Source organism: Cucumis sativus, chromosome 3 (assembly GCF_000004075.3).
Source record: "Cucumis sativus cultivar 9930 chromosome 3, Cucumber_9930_V3, whole genome shotgun sequence".
Classification (NCBI taxonomy): domain Eukaryota; kingdom Viridiplantae; phylum Streptophyta; class Magnoliopsida; order Cucurbitales; family Cucurbitaceae; genus Cucumis; species Cucumis sativus.
This window is the reverse complement of record NC_026657.2, coordinates 34,641,728-34,666,826: the sequence shown is the minus strand read 5'-3', so window position 1 is coordinate 34,666,826 and position 25,099 is coordinate 34,641,728. Positions and strand designations below refer to the sequence as shown.

The 25,099-nt window shown below is 34.0% G+C and overlaps 3 protein-coding genes and 1 long non-coding RNA gene across 5 annotated transcripts; 1 reads left to right on the top strand and 3 right to left on the bottom strand.

The window, feature by feature from the left end:
* Positions 1 to 150: 150 nt before the first annotated feature.
* LOC101219004 (zinc finger CCCH domain-containing protein 41) lies at positions 151 to 10,880 on the bottom strand. Of its 2 annotated transcripts, none has more exons than XM_004141146.3 (5): positions 10,547 to 10,880; positions 9,288 to 10,155; positions 6,659 to 7,882; positions 5,954 to 6,262; positions 151 to 879 (listed from the first exon to the last, which is right to left on the bottom strand). In XM_004141146.3, the coding sequence occupies exons 2-5, from the start codon at positions 10,062 to 10,064 to the stop codon at positions 484 to 486; spliced, it is 2,706 nt and encodes a 901-aa protein (XP_004141194.1). In that variant the 5' UTR covers positions 10,065 to 10,155; positions 10,547 to 10,880; the 3' UTR covers positions 151 to 483. The 2 variants fall into 2 exon arrangements, with proteins under 2 accessions (XP_004141194.1, XP_011652288.1); XM_011653986.2 differs by having other exon boundaries at positions 9,288 to 10,152.
* Positions 10,881 to 12,799: 1,919 nt separating this feature from the next.
* On the top strand, positions 12,800 to 14,409 carry LOC116402861. Its single transcript, XR_004215528.1, has 2 exons — positions 12,800 to 13,073; positions 13,774 to 14,409. It is a non-coding gene; the product is annotated as an uncharacterized LOC116402861 (long non-coding RNA).
* A 124-nt stretch (positions 14,410 to 14,533) lies between these two features.
* LOC105435139 (NAC transcription factor 56) lies at positions 14,534 to 15,577 on the bottom strand. The gene is made up of 2 exons (XM_011654571.2): positions 15,195 to 15,577; positions 14,534 to 15,065 (listed from the first exon to the last, which is right to left on the bottom strand). Exons 1-2 carry the CDS (start codon positions 15,575 to 15,577, stop codon positions 14,534 to 14,536), a joined length of 915 nt encoding a protein of 304 aa, XP_011652873.2.
* A 2,601-nt stretch (positions 15,578 to 18,178) lies between these two features.
* LOC101217277 (probable galactinol--sucrose galactosyltransferase 5-like) lies at positions 18,179 to 22,406 on the bottom strand. The gene is given in 5 exon segments (NM_001288602.1): positions 18,179 to 18,901; positions 19,230 to 19,597; positions 20,088 to 20,265; positions 20,922 to 21,526; positions 21,733 to 22,406. Coding segments are annotated over 5 exon segments (2,355 nt in total). The 5' UTR covers positions 22,361 to 22,406; the 3' UTR covers positions 18,179 to 18,325.
* Between the last annotated feature and the right edge of the window lie 2,693 nt (positions 22,407 to 25,099).

Here is a 25,099-nt window from a genome sequence, read left to right as displayed (position 1 = left end):
CAAAATGGGAGGATTAGGGGGAAAACTTATGAAACACAGATTGGGTTCAATACACCAAGCATGGGAAGGAAAATAAGGGGATAGTAATTGCAACATTTAGAGTTAAAGACATACATCTAAGAAATGAATGGAATTGATACAAATTTATTCTTTGAACCTAATAGAAACCTAAAAGTAATATTTTGATTCAATCAACTATCTTAATCAATTATCCCTGGTGGCAGTCTGGAATCAGAGACTCTTTTTTCTTTATACATGAATTCAGTAAAGAGGGGGAGGGGATGAAAATTGAAAAACAATTTTTTCACATTTGCTAAACCAGTTTTCCTTGACTAAATAGTAAAAAAAAAAAAAAAAAAAAAAGAAGGAAAAATCCATTAATTTTACACTTTCAACTCGGCATGAAAAATGCTCCAAAAAAAAAAAAAAGAAAAGAAAAAGAAAAGAAAAGAAAACGCCTCCTAAAACATAAAAATGCTTCAATCATGTCTCTCTTTCTATCACTGCCGAAACTTTACCTGTTTCCGAAGGCTCGTCACTGTCATCTCGTGTTGGACTTTGGGATTCTTTGTGAGATAGGGTTTCGTTTAAAGAAATGGTTTCTGCTTCTTCATTTTCAGGCTCCATGTCTGCATCTCGAGATGTGTCCGAAGAAGTGTGATGAGGGTCTTTGTCATTAGACAGCCATATAAACTTTAAGTCTTGACCTTGCCAGGATCTGCCGTCTTCAAATGCCCTTTCAGCTGAATGACGGGTTAAAAAAGTGACATTAGCTGAGCAGTTATTGGATGCATTTGAAATCTGAACACCATCTTCAGAAACAAACTCCACAGAACAAACATCGCCCAACGACGAGAAATGTTGCTTTATTACATCCTCCTACAACACATTATAAAATGAAAATAGAATTAGATTGAAGATCATCCAAAAAGGCAGTAAAGAAAACAACATTAGTTCAGAAGATATTTGACTAATGACTAACGAGTCATGCCAAAGTGCGCATAAATTGGACTCAAAAAGGGAAGAAAAAAGAAAAAATAACAAATTCTTATCAACATCAAGAATCTGAAGGCTCTAAAAAAATTAGTCAGCTCCATCCAAATTTCCTAAATGGGGTAGCCTTGACAGTACTCGTTGACACAACACACAAGTACGTTCAGCCCGCCAGATGTATGAACAATGAAAGATCAGCATTCACATGATCTCAATTAACATGACTATTACCCTTCTGAAGATATTCAACCCCCAAAATCAATCTCTAATTATCTGTTCAATATTTTTGGTAAATCTATATGTGTATGTATGTATGTATGTGTGTATATATATATATATTTGAAATGGAAAGAACACTTTTCATTGTAGAAATGAAAAGAGACTAATGATCATATGTAAGAAATAAAAATTTAAGGCTAAAGCGCTTGTTCCTTAAACCTTTATTCAGCCTCCATAAGGAAAAAACTTCTCTTTGAAGAGGCTTTTCACCCTAGAGTTCAAAATTGAATTGGAGAATACCATTCCCTTATCCAGCCCCCAAAGGGGACTCATAGAACAACAGTCCCTCACATTTCATGTAAACCTTTTCAAACCTTTTTCCAATCTAACCTAAACCTTTTGCTGCAAAAGTAGAGTTGTTCTAGTTGAGACTGATTTTCCCTAGATTCTTTAAGTGGCTCAACATAAATCATGCCCCTGTATTCTTTCATTTCTTCTCAATATAAGTTGTTTTTCCAATAAAAAAATGCTTGTGTCTGATGTGCGGAATGTAGATTAAAGCACACCCCTAAACATTCTATTGTTTCTCAAACCCCATTCTATTGTTTCTCAAACCCCAGCACATCAAAGGAAACGCCCCTTCTCCGATCATCAGATGAACCTCCCTCTTGCAAGCCAACGAAACTAAACTCCTGCAGGAACAAGATCCAAATAGATCTTGCGAACGGACACTCATATAAAGTGATCCAGGCTCTCCTCCCCCTTCCGACAAAGGGTACAACAAAAGGGACCCATTTACAAAGGCATCTTTCTTGAAACCTTATCCATTGAATTCAAGCGGCCTAGCCAAACTTGCCAAACAAAGAACCTGACTTTCTTAGGAATCTTAATTCTTGATAAGGCATCAAAGACAGACTCAACTACAGGAGAAGAGTGAACTAAAATCCTAAAGAAAGACTTGCAAGAAATCCCATCCACCAAACTAGGACTCCAAACACGAAAACCCTTTCTCCCCGATTTAAAATCGAAACCCTCATCAAAGAAAGAAGAGAAGTCGCCTCTCTCGCCTCCTTATCAAACAACGGCCGACAAAAACCAAAGGAGAAAGACACCAAAACATCTGACATGGAAAGACTTTTCAACGAAGACAAATGGTGTAACCTAAGAAATGCTGAAGAGAGGGGAATACAATTCTCCCACACCTTTTCCTCCGTCCATGCCACCTATCCCTAGAAAAAGAGCCACCAAAGTCAAGTTCCGTCTGCATGGGGATCTAAATAGCTACCAATATACCACCTTTCCTTTTTCTTTTCATGTAATGCATTATCAATCAGCCTTATGACATCAGTTTTTTTTTTTTGATTGAAAAGGAGACAAGCTTCTTTATTATTAATAAACTCAATGTACAAGAGAGCTATACAATGAGAATAAATAGGGAATCCAAGAGATGGGGGGAGAGAGAGATAGGATCAGCCTTATGACATCCGTTTATAAGATTATTACAAAGGTGCTAGCTGAAAGACTAAAGAAGAAATACCTAAAATAATTTCTTCTCAAAGTGCATTCAATGGAGGAAGACAAACATCTAATCCAGTTCTTGTGGCTAATGAAATTGTAGGGGAGTATCGGTCAAAGAAAAAGGTTTGGATTCTCAAGCTTGATCTAGAGAAGGCCTTTGATAGAGTAGATTGGAATTTCTTGGATGAAGTTCTCATGCTTAAAGGATTCAACTCTAAATGGATTTCATAAAGTGATGGGTGTATTTGTAATCCAAACTTTTCAATATTTATTAATGGAAGGCCAAGGGGGTGAATCAAGCTTCAAGAAGCATAAGGTAAGGAGATTTGATTTCTCCATTTTTGTTCCTTCTTGTTCGTGAAGTTTTATGTGCACTTATCAACCTAATCTAATCTATGAAAAGGGAGGTAGCAGGAAAGGATAAGGTGCATGTCTCTATCCTTCACTTCGCTGATGATACACTTCGTTTTTTTCAAGTATGATGATAATAGTTTGAATGCACTCATTAAAATTATCTATTTGGGGTGTTCGGGCCAAAAAGTGAATTGGAACAAATCAGCTTTGTGTGGCTAAAATATTGATGATAATAAGTGGCTGCCCACTTCCATTTGCCTGCATTATAAGGTCGAATGTCTTCCCTTCCTTTATTTGGTCTTCCCTTGGGTGGGTATCCCAAAAAAAAGTTATTTTCTGGCAGCCAATTATTGACAAAATTAAGTAGTTAGATAGTTGGAAGCATTTCAATTTATCTCTACTTATTATATGTCTTCATTCCTAATGCCATCCGAAAATTTTCCAATTAATGGAAGGATTATGAAGAATTTCTTATGTGAAGCAAATAAAGGAAGTAAAGTCAATAACCTTGCAAATGGGAATTTGACACTCTTGGCAAAATGGAGAGGGGATTTCAGCATGAATCTGATTCCTTATGGTGTCAGGTAGTATGAAGTATTCATGGTAAGGACCAATTTTCTTGGCACACGGTTGGGAAGGCTTGGGATGAGCCTTCAAAGTCCTAGGATCAGGATCTCTAATAGTATCTCTAAAGCTTGGTCGTAAGTGGAAGCTTGTTTGTCTTCAATAGTTGGTGTAATGGTAAAAGAATTTCTTTTTGGCAAATCTTGGTCAATAATTTTACATTATGCCTACGCTTCCCTCCCTATATAGAATTGCTCTACAGCCCAATGGTTCTGTTTTCAACCATTGGGATACTGAAACTTTGTCATGGGATATCTCCTTCAGAAGATTGTTGAACCCATAAATTCTTGAATTTGGTCAGCTCCTTCAGAATTTGGCCGAAAAGAAAGTGGAGGCTTGTGATGATTCTTGCATTTGGGCATTGGATTCTTCAGGAAAGTATTCGATTAAATTTTTGTTAAAGAAATCTATAGGATAGGTAAGTCCTTTTCTTGAAAGGTTTGGTATCAAAGCAAGTGTGTAGGCCAAGGCCAATATTGGCTACCATCTACGGACTAAGAAACTCTTGGCGACACAAATCGCAAGAGGAAGCTTTGTGAGCAGTGCACATTGTCAAACAGCATACACCTAATTAGGGAAAACCTTTCAAATTCAAGAAGAACCAAGAAGAATCACCCAAGAATGAAGTTCTAGAAAAACATTCAAGACCTAAAAATAAAACAACAAGAAAGGCAGAAGCATATTCCAGAACATATGTCACTTCTTACTACATTTATCTTGAACCTCACAGAAGTAGTTACTATGTCAATCCTGAAGCACTGAAATAAATTTGAAATGGAGTGGTCAACTGATGTAATTAAATTTACTATTTTAGACTTTAACTTTTTTCTCTGCGCTGGGTTATTAATTAAACCTGTGATAGTTTAGTTAATAACTATTGTAAAAAAGCTTTTGTAGAACAAATATTACCGTTGGGGATTGGTTAGGATGGCTATTACCTCCTCCTTCCTTCCATTTTTGAATAACATTACTGATGTATTTCTTTGGAATCAAAACTCTCTAAATTTAGATTCATCATCAACGTTTATGGTATCTTGAAAAAAATGATTCAATATTTGAAACAAGTTGAATTGCAAATATTCAGAGCAAGTCTCATGAAATTCAAGAACCCAACCAAAGCTATGAACCCATGCAAGAAACAAATGCAATAGAAAATTTGGAAGATTCAAGACTTGTAGAAGGTCTAGACAATTTTAGACTTGAGTGTGAGAGAGTGATAAAGCAAACACGACAAGATCCAAGACTCGAGCATGAAGGATGTCGCGGGCAATAAAGAAGAAAAATCAATTGAAAAAGAAAACTCAAACTCAAAGTTGTACAACCAACAATTGATGAAATTGAGTAAGAAACAAGGTGGGATGATGGCACCTAAAACCCTATGTACAATCCTCAGCGAAGCAGAAGAAGTTGTGAACCAAGGTGATTTTGTTGTTGCCAGGCGAAGAAGATGATAAAGAATATGTGACCATTTTTTACCCAATACCCATCCCATCTCAACTTGTTTCAGTATTTTTTTATCTGCAATCTACACGTTCCAATCCAACTCCCTTCATTTTGGCCCCAACCAGCATAATCCAACCCAACTTTGGCTCTCTTCATTTATTTCAAGCCCAAACACAAACCAATCAAGCCCATTCTGTTTTACAATTAACTCAACCCATTTTCAACTTTTTTTTCTTTCAACGGAAACAAGACTTTTTCACTGACAGGCACTTAAGTGATATCTGGTCCTTCATGAGGCCATATCTTCCTCGTAGGGTTTTGGTGAAGAAAAACTTTTGATAGTTATCCTCTAGATGTTAATTTCCTTGATTGGTGGCTCTGTCTTTAGTTCAGCTCTCTTTCTATGGACTTCGGTTTTTTTAGTTTACCCTTGTATATACATTTTTTTTCACTTTTTTCTCAGATCATTTATTTAAAAAAAAAAACAATAAATAACTATTAAACAAACTATTTCTGCATAGTCCTTGATTGAATAACAATAAATAAGCACATTTCCTTACTTCTTCTTCTTCTATTTTTTTCTTTGGGTGTCCTTCGCGAACGTCCTTAAAAGGAAAACCAATTTACTAATAATACCGTCTATGAACAAATATAAATAGTAAACACCTCTCATTATCAAGCTACCCAAAAAAAAAAAGTTGATATAATCTAATGAGTTTATAGCATCATATAAGAGACTCCAGAAATTTGCTTGAAACTATCACAAATGAACTTGATATAGAGGAGGAATGGTAATACATACATTGGCAAAGTCGACTGGTAAAGGAGGAACAATTTTAAATCCAGTTGAACAGCTACCCAATTTCTCTCCATCATTATCAAAAGGTTCTTCGGTCGTCATTGGATCAACAGGCTCAAACTTTGAGGATTCCTGTTGTACAATAGATGTAGTTGGCTCAGGATGCTCTCCATTCACCTCAGTATGTGGTGATGACAAAGCAACACTAGAATCGCTGGCCTTTGGTACAAGTTTACTAGTGTCAGCTTCTATTCCCACTTTAAGTCGCTTTGCAGAGGACCCAGTGACTGCTTCAACTTTGTTTCCTGTAGCCTGTATTGAGAAAAAAGTAAGAAAATAAAACAAATGACAGATTGGCTAGCAGTCTAATACATGAGACTAGTATAGCACTTTAACAGCAGGATGTCTATGCATTGAGATTTTTTTTTCTTTTGATATCCGTAAGTGTCCGAGCCGGCTAATGCGCACCTCAACTAATCTCACAGAATAACCCGCCTAACCCTACAATAGTGTCTATACATTGAGATTAAAACTGACATGATATAAAGTTCTAAATGCTTTTCTTCTGGCATGAATTTTTTTCCTCTAACTATCATTTATTTTCTCCCCTAATTCCTCCAGCAGTAGAGGCAATATCTTAAACTTAATAAAAATAGTCTCCTGATCAAGCACGTATGGTAACTGAACTTATAGGGGCTGAAAGTTTACCTGTTTTTCAAGTTTATCTAACTGGCGCCTAAAATCATTCCGCTTCATATCTAGCATTTGTTGCTTCTTCCGGAGTTCCTCTTTTAACTGTTCCAGATTCTCTAATTTCTTTTGCAAAGGAGAAGAAACCTTGGGGCTACTGAAAGCATGAGAGTGATCTGGGCCAGCTAAAGAAGATTCCAGTGGGTGGGAAATACTGCCTTTTGAAGTGGAAACCGGGACACTGTTCTTTCCTTTCACAGCAAGAGAAGGAAGTGAAGCGGCTGCAATATGACGTGGAGGAACATGAATACCATTATTACTGCTTACACCATCATCAGGAATGCTGTCACGATTAGCCCACCAAAGCTTGATAAAACGATTGCCCATAACAGCATCAGGTGATTTTAGAGCAGCTTCTGCCTCTTCCCTTTTTGAGAACTGAACAAAAGCGCGTTGACTATTTGCTGGAATATAGATGTCAATGACCTCACCATATTTGTTAAAATGAGACAGAAGTGTCTCTGTTTTGTTGCTCTGTAGGGGAATCCCATTTACAAACAGAGTACACGTTGCTTTCTGAGATGGTTTCCGCATAGTACGCATGGTATTGGCATCACTCTGTGCCTTGAGAGATAAATCACCGGCTTTAGTGTGGGCGTCATCCTGAGCCATGTGCTTTTGTTGATGAGAATTTCCTTGAACACTGGCCAGTACAACATTCTGTTCTTTCACTTCATTGTCAAGACAACCAGAGGCATTTACTGGATCAAGTTTCCCTTTCACATCTTGTCTATTCCTTGACCCAACTCTACCCCAAACAGACGAACTAGTAACATGTGAACCACTAGGTGCAGTAATTCTACTAGTGCATCCATTATCACCAGCATCACATTTCCTAACCTGATTCCTATCAGAAGGATCGTCTCCTATAAAGGACTCAACTTCATCGATCTTTGATGAATGCATGCCTGAGAGTGCATTTGGTTTCTCAGGACAATTGTTGTTCCATAGAGGTTGATCAGGATCATACAAGTCAGCTTCACCTGCACTACCAGAACCTGAATATACACCATGAAAGGGCATTGAATCATCTCCTACACTAGGCTTGATATTTTTTCCAAGCAATCCTTTACCACTCATTACTGTCGTGGAAGATGTGCTAACTGCAGGCAGAGATCCAGTAGTTTTCCCAATTAGGTGTGCATTTGGAAGCGATAGAGGAAGGTTAAATTGAGAAAGACTCTGCAAAAGCAAGATCATACAGTTGATTAGACCGTTATTTGTTATACATCAAAAGCATAGATAAATCCCTTTCCAAGTATGGCCAGAAAAGACCATAAGGAACTAGAGCTTGTATACTTATACAGAGTCAACCAAATAAAAACGAAAATATATTGTTCTCTTCAATTTTTTGTCATCCCAAAGAGAAGAAATATTACTAATTTCTTGATTTTGTATGGGAAAATAAGAAAATTGTCAAGGAACTAAACCACTTCCCTTTAAAAATATATACTAAATAAAATTATTTATGGAACTTCAAATTTTATGGGGAAACAAATAATTAAGTTTATGGCAAAAAGTTTACAAGTTTGTTATATTATTAAAATGAAATGATACTGATTAACAGATGAACAGTATAATGGACAAAATGAACAAGGAAATGAGGAGAGTAAAGGTAAATCCCACTCCTTCTTGAACACAGAAGAAAAGAAAAAAATGAAAAGAAAACTGGGCAGCTAGTAGTAATCTATACAACCAAAGCACATACTATTTTCATGAAGAAATGACAACTTTGATTTCAAAAGAATTTATAAAAAAAACAATCATGCCAAAAAAAAATTAATCATATACTTGAATGTGGTATAGACACACACAAACGAGTAAACAGAAACACAAGTTTCCGCCAAAATAAGCCTAGCTCAACCAACGTAGTGCTTGTATTATCAAGCTCAAAGTCAAATGTTCAATTCCTCCACCCCACAAATTGCCAAAAAAAGAAAAAGACATACACACACTGATGTAACTAAAATCTTGGTAAATTTGTTTCTTACAAAAATTACTTCTATTATGGAGTGAATTGAAAATAATGGAGAAGAGGCCTTTTTATAGCCTAATTCCAGAGGTTTACAAACCTAAAACTAAAAAGGAAACTAAATCTTTAACTAAGACAATAAGGAAACTGAAAAGAAAACTAAACCTTTAACTTTTAAGAAAACTAAGTAAAACTAATTACATAACACACACAAGTTTCCATAAATCAATCCCGAAAGCAACTCACTTTACATATTTTTCTAATAAAATCCCTACAGTTTAGGCGGGGCAATTCCAAGGGAAATTTGGATTAAGAATTTAATGTCTGAAGTTCTGACCAAAAATAACAATATCATTCTAGAAAACTTGGAACCCAAGAACACTAAAGTTGATGCTTCCAATAACTGGCAGTACCATGGAGAGATATAGCTAGAACTCCATAAGTTATGATCTATATAATTTAAGGAAAAATAAACCAACAAGCATACAATCAAAATGGTGTTAAAGAAAACGTCCTTCAAAGAACCTGGATGGCCCCTGTATAGGAACCCATACAGATTCATTCTAAACAAATGTCAAGCTCAGTCAAATACAGTAAACTGGGTGATAAACATACCTGGACATCTTCAACTACAATGCGGTTAATACCATGCTCCATAGGACACATGTCTCCTCTAAGGCAGAATCCTCGTTCCTCAAAATCTCTACATCTCTGGCGAGGAATGCCTATGTTTAGAGGAGGGTTGATTGGAGGTCTAAGTGTTCCCTGCAAGCCAATGGGGTGCATCGTTTCTAGCCCACTATTTGGAATTCCTGATATTAACCCAAATGCATTCCAAGGTGCTGTCTGTGCCGTAGAAACACTTGGTAAACCCCTTCCAGCAAATAGACTAGGGGGAAAAGACCCATGGTGAACAATTTGGGAAGCAATATCTACAGGACTAAACCTTGAATCAAACTGGTTCCAAGTGCCAGAATCCCTTCCTCTTCCCCTTCCAGAACTAAGGTCGCCTGAAAATGCCTGGTTTCCCCTAATCCTTTGATTGAAATCCCCAACCACTCGAGGACCTGGCACTGCACCCAAGCGTCTTTTATCAAATTTCCCAGGAGTGTCTTTCTCAAGAGTGGGAGCATTGAAGGATTTCCAAGCTTCATTGGCTTGAGAATCGTTGTCCCTAAAACTACGTCCATTTTCAAATGGTTTACTACGCTTTCCATATGGCCTCAAAACATGCTCACGTGCATCTCTTTCCAAAGACTGAGAGCGTGTCTCCCTCCTCCGATGCTTATGGTTGCGATCATCATCTTCATCGTCACTAATATCCTTCTCCTCCGGGTCACTAACATAATCAGAAGAAATACCTGGCTTAGGATATGAAACTTTAAGTTCCATTTGACTCCCAGCAAAATCTTGAATGATCCCTTATGGCTTAAAGTTGTGTCTTGAATCCAGGACTGGAATCACTGTAATGATTTATAACCTACTGGAACAAAGAAAGAAAGAAAGAAATCAAATTAGCCTCAAACAACGAGAAAACAGTACCTAGACTTTAAAACCCTCACACCAAATACAAAGGAATCAATTAAGCAGCATTCATTAATCATTCATTCCCTAATGAAACAAGAAACACACTAGTAAATAGCTGAATGTAATACTTCAAATAATCCAGCATCGAATTGGTCCAATAAATCCCAATAATCCATCACTTCAATGGCGAACTAATTATAACAGAACCACAAAAGTTCAAAATTCTCCAAGCCCGAAACAAAAACGAAGTCACAGAAACTAAATAATAATAATAATAATAATGAAATAAACAAAATATATAACAAACAAACACAAAGCAGTAAAGAAACAACAAACGAACAAGTTACCGGATATTCTCGGAAGAATTGATCAAGAGAGCACCTCCAAATGCTTGAATTCAGTCAGAGCATGGAAACTGGGCTATGAAATTAGGGGGAAGCAAATAAAGGAGAGAAAAACAAAGGGCATTAAAGAGGAACAGAGCCAAGGGAAGAAACAAGATCGTTGTAGGAAACAACCGCCGGCGTTAAGCGATTGAACGGAGGTCCGGCGAGATAGAAGAGAGAGCTTGAGGGTTTCCTTCCGAACCCTGAGTTCGTATATGGCCCCTTCGGAGTTGTGAACAGCAAACGGGATTCTAGACCGAGAAGAAGAGAGAGAAGAGACGACGATTGTACCATACCAAATAAATTTAGGAAAAATTACAAAATGGGAATTTTAGTTTAAGAAACTATATTTTTCTCCCATGAAAATTTGTTATTTGTGGATTCGCCCCATTTTGCTGCCTTCTTTGCTTTTCTTCCTTGCTAAGTGGGCAGGAAATATGGGCCGTTTGGGAGATTAGAAAACGGCCCAAACTCTTAGCGACGTGGGCTTCTTAGCGAGTAAAGTTGAGAAATTGGAATGGAAGAATATTTTAGTAACAATAATTGATATAACAACCTTTTAAAAAAATTGCAAATATAGCAAAACTATACTTATATCGCTGCTAGACTTTATATGGTATATCAGTGATAGATCAATATTTTCAAGATGGTCTATCAGTGATAGACTTATATCAATGATAAAATTTGACAAATTTTGCTATATTTGCAAATTTTTTAAAATTGTGCTATATACTTAATTAATTTGAATTTAATTGCTAAATTTGCAACTATCTCGAGTAAAATTGGTGCAAGTGTCCATATTTACACCATCTATATGTAAGATGGAAGGTCAACGTTGTTGAATTCACCTAAATGTAGACAATCGTTGGGGTTAGTGCTCACAAAAATTGTCTTGATTAGTAACCATATCCATCTCGTAAGCCACATTACTACTATCCAAATTAGTGATCATATTAGACATGAGATTATAGGTGTACATCGTCTTAGATATCGTTACGTTGGAAAGCGAATTAGGGCTAGGCATAGATAAATTAACATTAAAAGAAATTTGAAACCTTATAACGTACACAGACGCATAAACAATTAAATCATGAATAAACATACATTTGTCCAAATTTGAATTGCTTCTGTTTGATAAAAACGATAATCCAAATTCGTATCACCAAAACACTGCGAAATCACCAACATTCTTTGATAATCCACACATAAACTAAAAAATCGACTATTCAAATTCGGGTTTGCTAGAAACTCAGAAAGGGAGAATTTCGATGGTCTCTATTCTCTTTGTGTATAACTAATTTATTCTCTTTGTGTATAATTAATTTATGTCTTATATATATATAAAATAAGACGTCCAAGGTCTTATTTATTGGTTTCGCAGGTTCTCCTAATAAGCATAAGCTTTCCTAATAAACTTTGAATTTTCTAATATGGATAATTGTAAATTTAGCTATTAGATTCAAAATAATTAAATATATAGCAACATTTTGAAAAAATTGCAAATATAGCAAAATTTGTCAAATTCTATCAATGATAGAAATTTATCATCGATAGATTATGTTGTAAATATTGGTCTATCACTGATAAATCATACAAGTCTATCAGCGATACAAGTCTATCAAGCGATAGTTTTACTATAATTGCAATTTTTTAAAAATGTTGCTATATCTTTAATTATTATTCATAAAATCGTCATTACAATTTCCAAAGCTTTTCTTAGAGTTTTCTAATAACTTATAATTCTTCAATTGGATTTATTAATTATCTAGCCCTAACATAAATTCGATCAAGTTCTTTTATATGCTACTGATTATCATAATTTAATACGACAATGAACCTTTAACTAATAACACATTCGGAAATCATGAGTTATCATTGTATATTTGTAAATATTCTTCACACTTTTATATTTAAAACAATTTATCTAGATTTAAATTAGCTTTAAAATGACAAAAACTTTTAAAAATATTTAATATTATATATGTAATATTTTACTTTATTTTTGTAAAATTTTAGTTCATTTTGCATATTTACTAAATAAACATTTTCGTGGTGGTTTTAGTTATAAAAAATTATAAATAGTTTTTAAACAAAGTATCTTATTTATGTTGTAATAAAAAAAGGGTGAAAAGTATACGTTCCACTAAAAAATTGCGAAAATGCTATAAAAGAATACGACGTCATTTTGAAGGAAAGAGCACCCGTTGGCTTCTTCATGCCTACGACGTACGTCCCGTCTCACATGAAATTCTCTCGCTCCCGTTGTCGGTTCGGTTTCAGTTGGATTAACCGATTTTGATCCCACTGTATCTTTTCCAATAACAATGGCTTTTAAATCCGATCTTATGCCCTTCCATTTTGATCTCTTGGTCAGAAAAAGCCCTAGAACTCTTGACCATCCTCCTCTTCTCCGGTTGCTCCACTGGCTCCTCCGTCGCTCCTACTCCTACTTGATGCCCAGAAAAAACGCCGACGTCCTCCTATATTGGTAATTTCAAAATTTGCATTTTTATGTCGCTCTCTCTTTTTACTTTCTCGACTGTTCCTCAACCTAACATCTCTCTCTTCCCTCTTCACTGGTTGCTCCTTCGACCGTCAGCCGCCGTTTCCATCGTCATTCTGTGCCCTAAGAAGTTGCTAACATCCTTTTGCTTTGGTTTTTTAATTTCAGTTTTTGTCAAATCCTCCGTATGCATAAAAATCAGTTCTGAAATATTATTTTCGTTACCTTGAAGAATCAGACTTCAAGATCAGGCCCGCTGATTATCCCCATTACATGTTGGCAGAAAGGAAAAAGAAAAATTCTCTATTTTTTCTCTGTACTATTTATTTAAACTGCAAAATTAATTTCTTTGTCTAAACCATGTGAAGTAGTCAGAGAATAAAAAAAGAAACAAAAGTTTGAAGGTTGGTTAAACTTACTACAATTTGAACGTCTAGTTTCAGGGGAGTTTGGTTTGTCCCCTCTCTCGTTTCTTTTGACAAACCAAAAACCAATCGATGGTGAAACTAACATCCTGATCTTAGCTATTAACCGAAACGTAAAGTTCTGTTCGTATTGAACTTTCAATCGAACTCTTCTCGTTAGCCTTAGAATTAGAGACAATGCACATTATCTATACCTTTCATTCCCTACTCTCTTCTAATGATTTAAATCCACTTTAATAAGTTCTTTCAAACTCTTGTAGGGAAAATCATGAATACTCCATGTGCAGACGAGGTTGAGGTTGCGAATGAGGATGGAAATGTAGATTATGCTACTACGAGAGATGATCAAGACAATAGGAAGCAAGAAGGTAATGTTGATGTTGATGATCCTTATGATGTTGAATGTGAATATTGTGGTGCTTTATATGCCAATCGTTCATAGAGAAATAGAATGGAAAATATGGAAGCACATCCGATTCCGACAACTATCCTATCGATCGTCCTTGGTTGCGGTGGGGCAGAAGATGGATATAAAGAGAATTTGATATTAGAAAGTGAAGAGGAGGACGAGGAGGGTGTAGGGTGAGAACTCAAAGTCACATTAGATTCAACACTCAATGGTGGAGTTTTTGATGCAGAAGGCTGCAAGAATACTATGGGCAAAAAATGATCATTATTGATAAACTGCCTCACAACTTTGGGAAACATATATTGAAAATATATCGAAGTGAGAAAATGGATCTCTGTAAAGAAGATTTTTGTAGAACAAGATCCTAGAGTTTCTCTCACAATTGATACTTAGGCGTTAGATCAAGATACTAACTATACAGTTCTTACTAGACATTTCATTGATGTCAATTAGAAAATGCAGAAGAAGGTTGTCAATTGATGTCAAATGAAATTCAAATTATTTTAGTAGTATGAACATAGATAGACAATGATACTTGATGTAGTACAAAAAAAATGATAATTCATTAATAACAATGCATTCCACACAATGTCTATAATAATTATTTCCAATCAAACTTTGAAAGTACATAATGTCTCGTCGAAGTTGTTTTGAATATAAGTAGAAAACTCACCTAAAGTTTGAATATCTTTCAATTCGTCATCAGTGAGCATGCAAGGTTCGTAATCTTCGGTACCCAAGCTAATGTTTTCATTTATGTTATCTTGATTAGTGGTCATATTGGGTAGGTAGTCCACAACACTAATATCTTGATGAGTCTTCATATCATGTCTGATATCCGAGTTGTAGATCGTCTCACATGTTATTGCTCTTTGATCGTCTATCGGTTGTAGCTCGTCACATCTTTCCCTTGTTTTTGCTTTTGGTCTTTCATTACGAGAGATCTTAGGTGCCTTTATTCTTTTCTTGTTAGGTTGTTTCAACTCACCTTGAATTTCCAACTTTCTTCTAGCTCTTTCATTCCTTCTTATTCGGCATAAAACATAATTGGGATCGACACCTTCACACAAATAATTTGGATGCAAGTTATATTCATGCATTATCCATTCCCCATGATGTTCTTCTGACGACTCATTCTCATACCTATAATTAACAAAATTATATAATTTATTACAAAATACCAAATAAAGAAATGAAAATTTCCTAATAACTTAAAAAACGACCACAGCTATTGAGAACTAGTTTAACAAAAACCAAAATCAAAACACATACCTAAACCGCTTGCGATAACCAATTATTTGTTGGTCATCTTCATTAACATAAATTGGACTGGCTGAATTCTCGCCACTCCAAGTACCATTGACGAGCCCAATCTTACGGTTAATGTGCGTAGACAAATTTCCAGAGTTCGTTGTCGACCTCTTAAGCTTAGTGAAGAAGTAAAGATCTTCGCCATCAATTCCTCCAAAACTTTCCCAGATTTCCCATGGCTCGACTCCACCATAAAGATCAAAGTCGAAAACAGCTCCTTGAAAATAAGGCTGACCATAAATCTTACAATGAAGATAATGAAGAAGTTGTTGATCGGTAGGTCTAAACTTGACGCCAACATAGTGATTCAATGGTAATGGTAAAGAACCACTGGAAGAATCCATTCCTACAACAGCCAAAGAAATTATCTTTTGGTTATTTAATCTGTATGTTTATTTGTAATTAGTTACAAACTTAGGAAAAGAGATCCTGCGTGAGAAAATTTATTTAGTTGAATAGGATTTTTTTTCTTTAAAAGCCAAACGTATTCCATACTAGCTAGAACTCCACGAAATCTAACAGTGGTTTTAGTTGAATGGGATGACATTCTTTTTTTAGAATCGTTAGTTATTTCAATTATATTTGTTGTAATAATATTTTCAAGCAAAATGTGTTAGATATAAATATTTAAATATATACCATAAATTAACCCAAGATCATTTATATCAAATTGTCAAGAATAAATTACATACCAGATTCCATATTCGAGTAATTGATGATGACTATAAAATGATGTCTATTGTGTGTCTTGCTCACGATCTCTTAGCTCAATGGGATTGATGATGACTCAAGACCAAAGCCTAAGTTTGTTTATATACTAGTTTCTATTAAATCCTAATCAATCTAGGAATAAATCTTATACCTTTAATCCATAGAATATCTAGCCTTAATTAAATAGATCATTGATTAAATAGAATATCTAGCCTTAATTAAATAGATCATGGATTAAATAGAATATCTAGCCTTAATTAAATAGATCATTTAATAAATAATGATAAATTATTATTTAAATAGGTCTAACATTATTATTAGTGATATAATTATGATTAGGGAAGATTACATTTTTATCGGATACGGCGGCGAAGGGGGTGGTGAGGGAGAGGGAGAGGGAGATGGGGTTTGCATTTATGAAACTAATGGAACAAAGTTTAACTAATTTGTAGGTTTGCACTTTCAGAGGGTTCTTTTAAAAAAAAAGTGGCGCCAAAATTATATTTTATTTTCCCGCAAAAATGCTCCGAATTGATCCTTTCACAAATATTAAAATGTATTATCATTAAAATTTTAAAATAAATGAATAATTCAATCTTAAGAAAATATTAAACATTAGTGCAAAATAATCAATAATCTAACCCAACCGTTAAACTATTCAATCCAAATTGTAAGAGTTGGATTGAGTTAGTTTTTAGTTTAAGTTGAGTTAGATTGATTTTTTTTTTTTTTATGTTTTGTTGGATTGAATTTGATCCAAGTTATATTATTAAAATATATATTACAACCTATAAATGGTATAATATATATGTTGAATTTTGATATTTAGCATTTGAATTTATGAAATTTTAGTGTTAAAATGAGTATATTTAAGTATTTTAGGTTAATAAATAATAGATTTAAAATAAAAACAAATAAATATCACCAAAATCAATCTAGAGAGTTGAGTTGGATTGAAGATCTTATTTGAATTAGTCCAAACAATCTCTACAATCTACTTACCCTTCTAATCACTTGTTTTATACTTTAATATAATATTAAAATATTTTGATTAATTAAAAATTGTTAAGGGAGCATTTTTAAATATATCAAAAAGTTAAAACAACCTTTCAAAGATTATTCTAACAAATTAACTGATTATTAATTAATACAATTTAAATAATGATGGTTAATGACAAAAACAATATTTACAAAATATTGTAACAATATTTACAAAATATAGCATAATTTTGTAATTTATCGTAAATTTTAAATTTTTGTTATATTTTATAAGTATTTTTTTTGTTTTTACTGAGTTTTAAATTTTTTCTAATACTTTTCATTTAAAAAATATAGTATAAATTCGAAGTTTTTATTCAAGGAGGGTATTGATTTAAATTTAAAATTGAACTTTAGATCTTAAATTTTGTAGGAAAAAATAATTTAGTTTATTAAATAAATAAATTGATAAACTAATAATTAGGGAGTGAAATACAAAGTTCATATCAATTAAAATTTGTCTGTCTAAACATAATATTAAATATTTACTGTGAATCTATGAGAATATTGCCGTTTTAAATTTATGATACATGTATTTGTGTCAAATTATCGTTAAATATTCAAGCAAGAAATAATTGAAAATTTTTATGTTGCATGCCTCTATCATTGGGACTTCTCACACAAGTAGAGGCGTACACAATTTGGGTTGAGTTATGTTCGGTTAGAGTGTTTTTTAGATCAACTTGAAATTTGGGTTGGTCAAATACCAACCCCTTGATTTTGAACAAGTGGCCAACCTCGACCCTAATATTTTTAAGTTAGGTGGGATTGAGTCGTCCAATCAACTTAGACTTGTGGCTGAAAAAAAGCAGTACACATAGCGAGATCGATTTTGTGACTACTGTTCATGTGATTTGTGGTTTCTGGTGAACAATATCAAAAGATGGCATATCAAACACTGTAGTACAAAGAACAAAAATAAGATAGTACCTAGCAAAATTAAAAAAGACAACGAAATAAATTGGAAAAGTAATATTTGTGAGTCAAGAGATGTCGTTTAAGAGATTTTAAGCAAACTTAAAAACCAACCTAACCTAAAATGTTTTAACTTATGATTGAACAATCCAAACTATATGTACGTTAGAGTAGCCATCAATTTCTTTAGCACTCCAACGGAGAAACCACTACAAATCTCTTGAATGAAGGAGATTGTCCAAACTTATAAGAAACAAAAATATAGACACAAAAACACTAGGTTGATAAATAATTAAAAGTAGTCTTATTTAAAATTTCACTCACTTAATTACTCTCCAAATTACACATAATTTTCTTTTGGAGAGAAATACATTGATAGCAACAACAGCGACAACAACAACAATCATTGAGCTCTACATAAATAAAAATTAAAACAAGTACTCGATAACCGAAATGCCACCCGATGAAGAATCAATTGGCCATGGCACTTGAACCACCACCATTTGGTCCTGATCATACTTGAACCCAACATCCTCCCCATCAATACGACAAGCCCTTGGTTTTTTCGATGCAAATACTCGCATCTCACCACACCCTTTGACACCAATCTCGACTGAGCTTAGGTCATCGTCATAGTCCACAGATTGGATGGCTCCACTAGTGTTAAGCATGTTCACCAGCCCAATTGGGGCAAAGTGTAGAGAAGTTTGGATGAGTTTGGTCACTGGTGAAACAGTGATGAGCTCGAATTCGAATGGGTCAAGAGCTATGTCAAGATCTTGAGAGGGCTTGGAGAGGATAAGTTTTTTGGCTTGATAGAGGTAAAGCGCAAAGGTTTTAACGCCTTCAATAGAGATAGGGTTTTCTCCACTGTGCCATTCTATGTCTTTTGGGTTAGTTTTGGATGTCACTCGTTTTGAGTATTGTGAAAAGCATTGGTTGCGGCGTGTCTCACGACACCATCCTCCTCCTTGGCAGTTGAATGCACCAATCACTCCAGTGAACTATGTGAAAAAAAATGTAAATATTAAGAATGTTTATTTGAACTATTTAATAAGGGGTTTGTGTTTAGTTTTCTATTTTTTGAAATTTAAATTTGTCAATAATTTGACCTTTTCGGGTTTTTTCAACTATAGTTTTCACATTTGTCAAACGAACACTTGAATTCCTAGTCTAACAATTAAATTTTAATGCAATTTTACTTTTCCTAGGTAAATGAACATCGTTCTTGACATATAAAAAGTTTGAACAATGTGATCTAATATAACAATTTCTTAACATCTCACATAATATATACTTAAATCAATTTTTTCTTTAAAAAAAGATACTCACCTTGTTGAGATTCCAAATCTTAAGCATAGTTTCTCCATTATGCAAAGGGTCTTCAAACAAACAATCGCGAGTCGGGAGTGCATAGTACTCACTTCGAAGGATCGATCCATCAGGAAGCACTAGTTTTTTCAGAAGATCAAAGTTATGCTTTCCCACAGAATCACTAACATAGATCGGGCCACCAGAGATGGCTCGAGAGGCAGCATGGAAGGCGGCACAAGGGTGGGTGGATTGGAACATATCCCAGTCAGGGTGGATGAAGTTCCCCATCCACAAGCTGTTGTAGGCACAATGAACCATGTGACATCCTTGGAGCCAAAACGTACCGTTTGGATCACCAGAGGGGTCCGTGCACCAAAAGTCATCACCTATCAAACAACACGTGGCATTTGTTAAGTGGATGTAAAGACTAACACGTCATCACCAGGTGGGCCCGTTGAGCGCAATTAATGAAACTTCATTGTCAACAAAATACGATTTATTAGTTGGGATTTTGGTGACGTGTAAATCCCAAATGCTTGACTTCCAAATTTATTGCATGACCATATAAGGTTTGTCATATGTGACCCCCATCTTACCAAAATTAAAATTATTAATAAAGTATACTTTCTTCTCTCGAAATAACTATGATAAAATCAATAAACTCTTTTATTTTCAAAATAAAATAATTGAGATTGAAACTTGAATTCAAAACCGATAAAAACAGTCAAAATACTCTTGCTTGATTTGGACTAACTACAATGAAATTAAACAAATCTTAAACCCTCAAAAATACTCTTGCTTGATTTGGACTAAATAAACCAAATTAAAATGAGATTAAACAAACCTTAAGCCCTTAAAAAGAAAAGTATAACATACCAACACGACCAAGAGAGATAGCTTCCGTGCCAAGGAACATGAAGTCGTTACAATGTTCCATACTTGCAATGACTCCATTTCCTTTAAAATGTTTATTTATTGATTTGGTCATTGCTTTGTAATATGCCTTTGCCAAATCCACTCTCCCTCCATAGTCTTCACACAACATCTCCAATAGCTGCCATATACATAAAAAAGAAAAAAAAGACCAAAACTCTAGTTTTAGTGTTACACAAAAATAATATTTTTATAATAGTAAGATAATTAAACTTCTATCTTGGATGTTAAAAAGTCAAATTTTTTATAATGATTGAGTTAGACTTAATTTATTAATACTATATAATAACACATTATTATTTTATACCAACAAAAAAAAAAAAGGGAATTAGAATCTTTTGTCTATTACATATTTTGATATCCAAGATACCCACTCACTCAATTTGTCACACTAAAACATGTATGGCCTAAAAAACTTCTACAATACTCTAACTATCACATCGATTATTCTCAAAATAATAATAATAAACAAACTATCACATGGTCAATTCATTAAAACCAATTTTTTATAACCAAAAAAAAAAAAAAAATCAAACCTAAAAGTAAAACAAAGAAATAATATAATTATATTTTTAGTTAACAAACAAGTGAATACATTGCCTCACATATATAAGTTCTACAATTTGTCGGATAATGATAATTAAAATGATTTAAAAACTATGAAAATTTAACAACAAAATTAATTATGTTTTGAAAATCACATACATATCTCAATTAACATAATTTTTACTGTCACACTCAGATAAAAAAAAATCAACAAAAAATTAAAAAGCTTACGTGGATAACGTCAATCTTAACACCGTCGATCCCAACTTTTTCCAAATGAGCATGAAGTCCTTCGTACATCTCCTCAGCCTTCTCCGGCGGGACCAGCCCGACCTTATGAAGAACAATCTTATCCACCGCCAAATCCTCCATCGTCATCTGCAGCCCTGGTGAAAGCACTGGCTGAATCACACGTGCCTCAGGCAAGCCAGGCACCTGCGGGCGAAGGCCACCCCAATATCCACACAAAGCATGCCAAACATAAACATGCTCCACAGTCTTAAACTCTCCTTTGAGTTCATCTATAAACGCCTTCATCCCCTTCTGGCCGGCTCGGGGGCCGGTGGCCTTGGGATTGACGTAGTCACGGAATTTGTAATTCTCTTGGAATTTCAAAAGACGGCAGGGCATTTGCTCGCCGGCGACGGTTTGGTTCATTCCTTCTTTGGTGATGGGATCCGAATCGTGTCCGATGGATTGCCAACCATCGTCGATTAGGACTAAACCGGGAGGACAACCGCCGTCGACGAGATGCCTCACGCCTTCTATTACGCCCTGTGGATGAACCGTTAGGTAAAACGCGTCCCACGTGCACCAACCGAATTTGTCCACGATACCTATTTTCATTCAATTGAAAAAAAAATTAAAATTATGGAATTGCTTTTCCCTTTTCTTTTTCTTTTGTGTTTTGAAAAAAATGGTACAGGTAGTCAAAGATGTGAAATTTACTCCAAGCTTTAAATAATTATCCTTTACATTTTGTCACTTTGGCATATTACGTGATACGCATTCAAATATACTACTACTAGTGTTCATAGTATACCTGGTGGAGTCTTCTCCTCCAACAAGCGAAAAGTTCCAAGATGGGTCCTCACGATCTTCATCGCCTCTTTAACAAGTGCAAACGGATCATCACCAGCATGAAGATACAACATACTTCGGAACGATGCATCAACAACTTTCGACGAACCACTCTCGACACAAACATCGACAAAGTCATCATCCCCAGGCTGAATCGAGGTTCGGAACGGTCCCTCAACGATCGGAAGAAGGAGAACATACGGTCGACCAGAATCTGACTTCTCAAGGATCACAATCTGAGTCTCCGATTCAAGATCCCCACCATTTCGACCAACCCAGTGTGTAGTCCACCAAACCTTAAACCTGAAAATACTCATAAACCGAATATCCTTCAGCTTCCCAATCGAAACAACATGTCGGCTATCAGGTTCCGACGCGTCGAATCCAACAAAGCAACCAACCGAAACCGGGGACTTGTCTATCGAAGTGTACGGAGAAGGAGAAGCAACAATGTTCTCAGGAACATCGGACAGAAACGAATGACCGTTCACAGTGAAATCCGATCCGTCGATTGCAAACGGTGACGACATGTCATTTAAGCCATCAAATGAAACTACGTTGGAGCCACCATTTTTAAAACTAGGAGCCATTTGTGAGAAGAAAAGAAGAAACAAACCCAAAAAACTAAAAGAAGGGTTAGTTTTTTTGGTTCTCTCTTCTTCAAAATTGCTGTGAAGAATAAGAGAAATGGAGAGGAATTTATAGAGAAAGAATAAAAAAAATATATCAACAAGTTGAGGAAAAAAATGAAAAGAATATGGGGGTGTTGTTTCTAAATTGTAGATTCTCGAGGATCAAAAAGGAAAAGAAGGGGCTTTTAGTTGATTCTCTCTTGAAAATCTTTGAGAAAAAGTTGAAGGTTAACAATGGTGATGGAAGAGGAAGGAGAAGAGTTGGGTTTTTATAGATACGGAGACATGAGAAAATGGAAGATTCTTTGGAAGGTGGCCTTTGAATTTTTAATTATGTTGTCATTTTAAAGAAGAAAATTGGTTTTCAAAAAATGAAAATTAAAAAATTAAAAGGTTATTTAATGTAATTCTAAATTTTTATTAAAAAGAAGAATTAGTTGTGGGTTTGAAAAAAAAGAAAGAAAGGTGGATTTAATTAAATTATCCATGTTGGGTGGGACTAGACGACTCTCATCAAAAGGGTTTTGTTGGGTATCTCTCCAACTTGTTGGGATATTGTTTTCTTTTAAATAAAAAGGGGGGAATTGAATAATTTCTTTTAAATAGCTAACTTTTTTATTTTATGTTTAGTTTGTCATCTTTTATTAATACCTTCAAGAAAGAAATCTATTACTCAGTAAATTAATGTGTTAAGAGAATCAAATTGTAGGCACATGTCAGAAATATTTTTGAGTATAATAAAACGTTATTTTTTTATTATAAACGACTTAAATGTTCAAAATATTTATAAAATATTGCAAAATATTGCAAAATTTCATATGATAGTAATGATAGATGTATATATCAATATAATTGATGGACACATGTAGAAAGTCCATCATTGATATATATAACATAAAATTTTGCATAGTTGGTTATTATTTTGGTTCATTTTGCTATAAAAAATATTTAAACTCCAAGATTAAAAAATAATAATAATCTTGTTGAATAAGAAAATTTAAATCAATCACAAATTGTCACGACATTTACCAAATTAATCACGAAAAAAATACAAATAATTGAATTTGAGACTAATTAAAAGTTAACTTTTGTCTCAAATTGAAATTGAAAACATAAATTGGTCAATTATGATGATGTCATGTGTTTTCACCATGATTGCTACAACAAGTTAATTATTTATTTGGGCTAAAGTTCATATGAGTTCAAAAGTAAACTTAATTTAGCATAAATATTAAATATGACCCGAATCCATGTGGTTAGACCCATTCGTGGACTTACAAAATCCAAGCCCATAAAGTTTACTAGATAACTCTATAAATAGAGTTATCGGCCATATAAAAATTTTACTCTAGAAGATTTAGACAGAATTCTTCCAAGAACTAAAAGACTCCATAAGCCTAAAGTCGACCACTCTTAAAAGACTAAAATCGTTTGAATATACAAATTTTTTTCGAAAACTCAAACTTCAAAAACATCAAATGTTCCGCTTTCTCAAATCAAGTCTTTAAAAACATCACGTGTTCCGCTTTTCTAAATCAAGCACAGACATTCAATTGAGAGATAATCAAGTGATTAAATAATACTAGAGAAGGAACCACATCGCACCATAAATCAACAATAAGATAAATTCAACTCTACGAATTAAGCTTCTTGAAATCTTACGTAAACAAAACTTTATTATTTGGATGGATTCTCCAATTTTGCATCTGAATTCAATGGAAATACATAAAGGGGATACATACATCAATTAATATCAATTTATTTTTTTATGAAAAAATTTTCCAAAGCTTTCTAGGGCTTTCCTCAAAATAAACTCCAATTTTTTGGGCATTAATTACCAAAAATAAAAAAACAATCAATCAATTAATTAAACCCCTTCCCTCTCTCTCATCTTTATTCCTCTTCTACTTGGCAAGAATTTCTCATCTTTATGAATATTCAATCATTTTCTTAAAGAATAACTAATTTCTTTTTGAAGTTCATGGATGGAATTTGTCCATGAAGGAATTTTTTTTGCTTTTCAATGGAATTTCATTTCATTTTATAAACATTAAAAAATGTGTTTTTTTCATTTTTCTAACAAGTTTATGTGTAGTCCCACCTCATGATAAGGAAATTTTAAGTTTCTCTTTTCCATTTTTTTTTAATTTAAGAAATTAGTGATATGATGTTAAGGAGAAAAAAAGAATAATGGTTTAGGCATATATATATATATATATATATATAAGATACTATTTTAACACGATTAAATTTAACGTGACAAAAAACACGAAAAGATATACCACTTTAATCTAAATAGTTATAGTCGAAAAATTATGTGATTCTCTGCTCAAATATGTCTCTCCATTAGATTGCAATGTTTCATATTTATATTCTACATACATAAAATAAAACACTTTGCTTAATGTCAAAATAAAAATTATGAAATATTGTTAAGGAAAAAATGAGAATACAAGCAAATTTTATAGCAAGATTTAAAATGAATCAAACTTAAATTTACGACCTCTATCTCGAATCAAATATGTTTAATCGAAGTTGACACAATATATCACTTCAAACGTGTTTATATATATTTATTTTGATTTTTTGATTTGCATAATTTCAAAATATCTATTTTGATTTTACACTCTCAATTTTTGTTCATATTTTTCAAATTTTCCAGGTTGGTACACGTACTTCTTTAAAAAAATTAGAAAA

What these genes read in the sequence shown, in the direction of transcription:
- LOC101219004 (XM_004141146.3), bottom strand. Translation starts at nt 10,064, where the DNA reads ATGGAACTTAAAGTTTCATATCCTAAGCCAGGTATTTCTTCTGATTAT. An exon ending in TAGATAAACTTGAAAAACAG is followed by an intron (nt 6,263 to 6,658) that starts GTAAACTTTCAG and finishes TTCTCAATACAG; the next exon opens with GCTACAGGAAACAAAGTTGA. An exon ending in TACCAGTCGACTTTGCCAAT is followed by an intron (nt 880 to 5,953) that starts GTATGTATTACC and finishes AATGTGTTGTAG; the next exon opens with GAGGATGTAATAAAGCAACA.
- LOC105435139 (XM_011654571.2), bottom strand. Translation starts at nt 15,577, where the DNA reads ATGGATTCTTCCAGTGGTTCTTTACCATTACCATTGAATCACTATGTT. An exon ending in GGTTATCGCAAGCGGTTTAG is followed by an intron (nt 15,066 to 15,194) that starts GTATGTGTTTTG and finishes TGTTAATTATAG; the next exon opens with GTATGAGAATGAGTCGTCAG.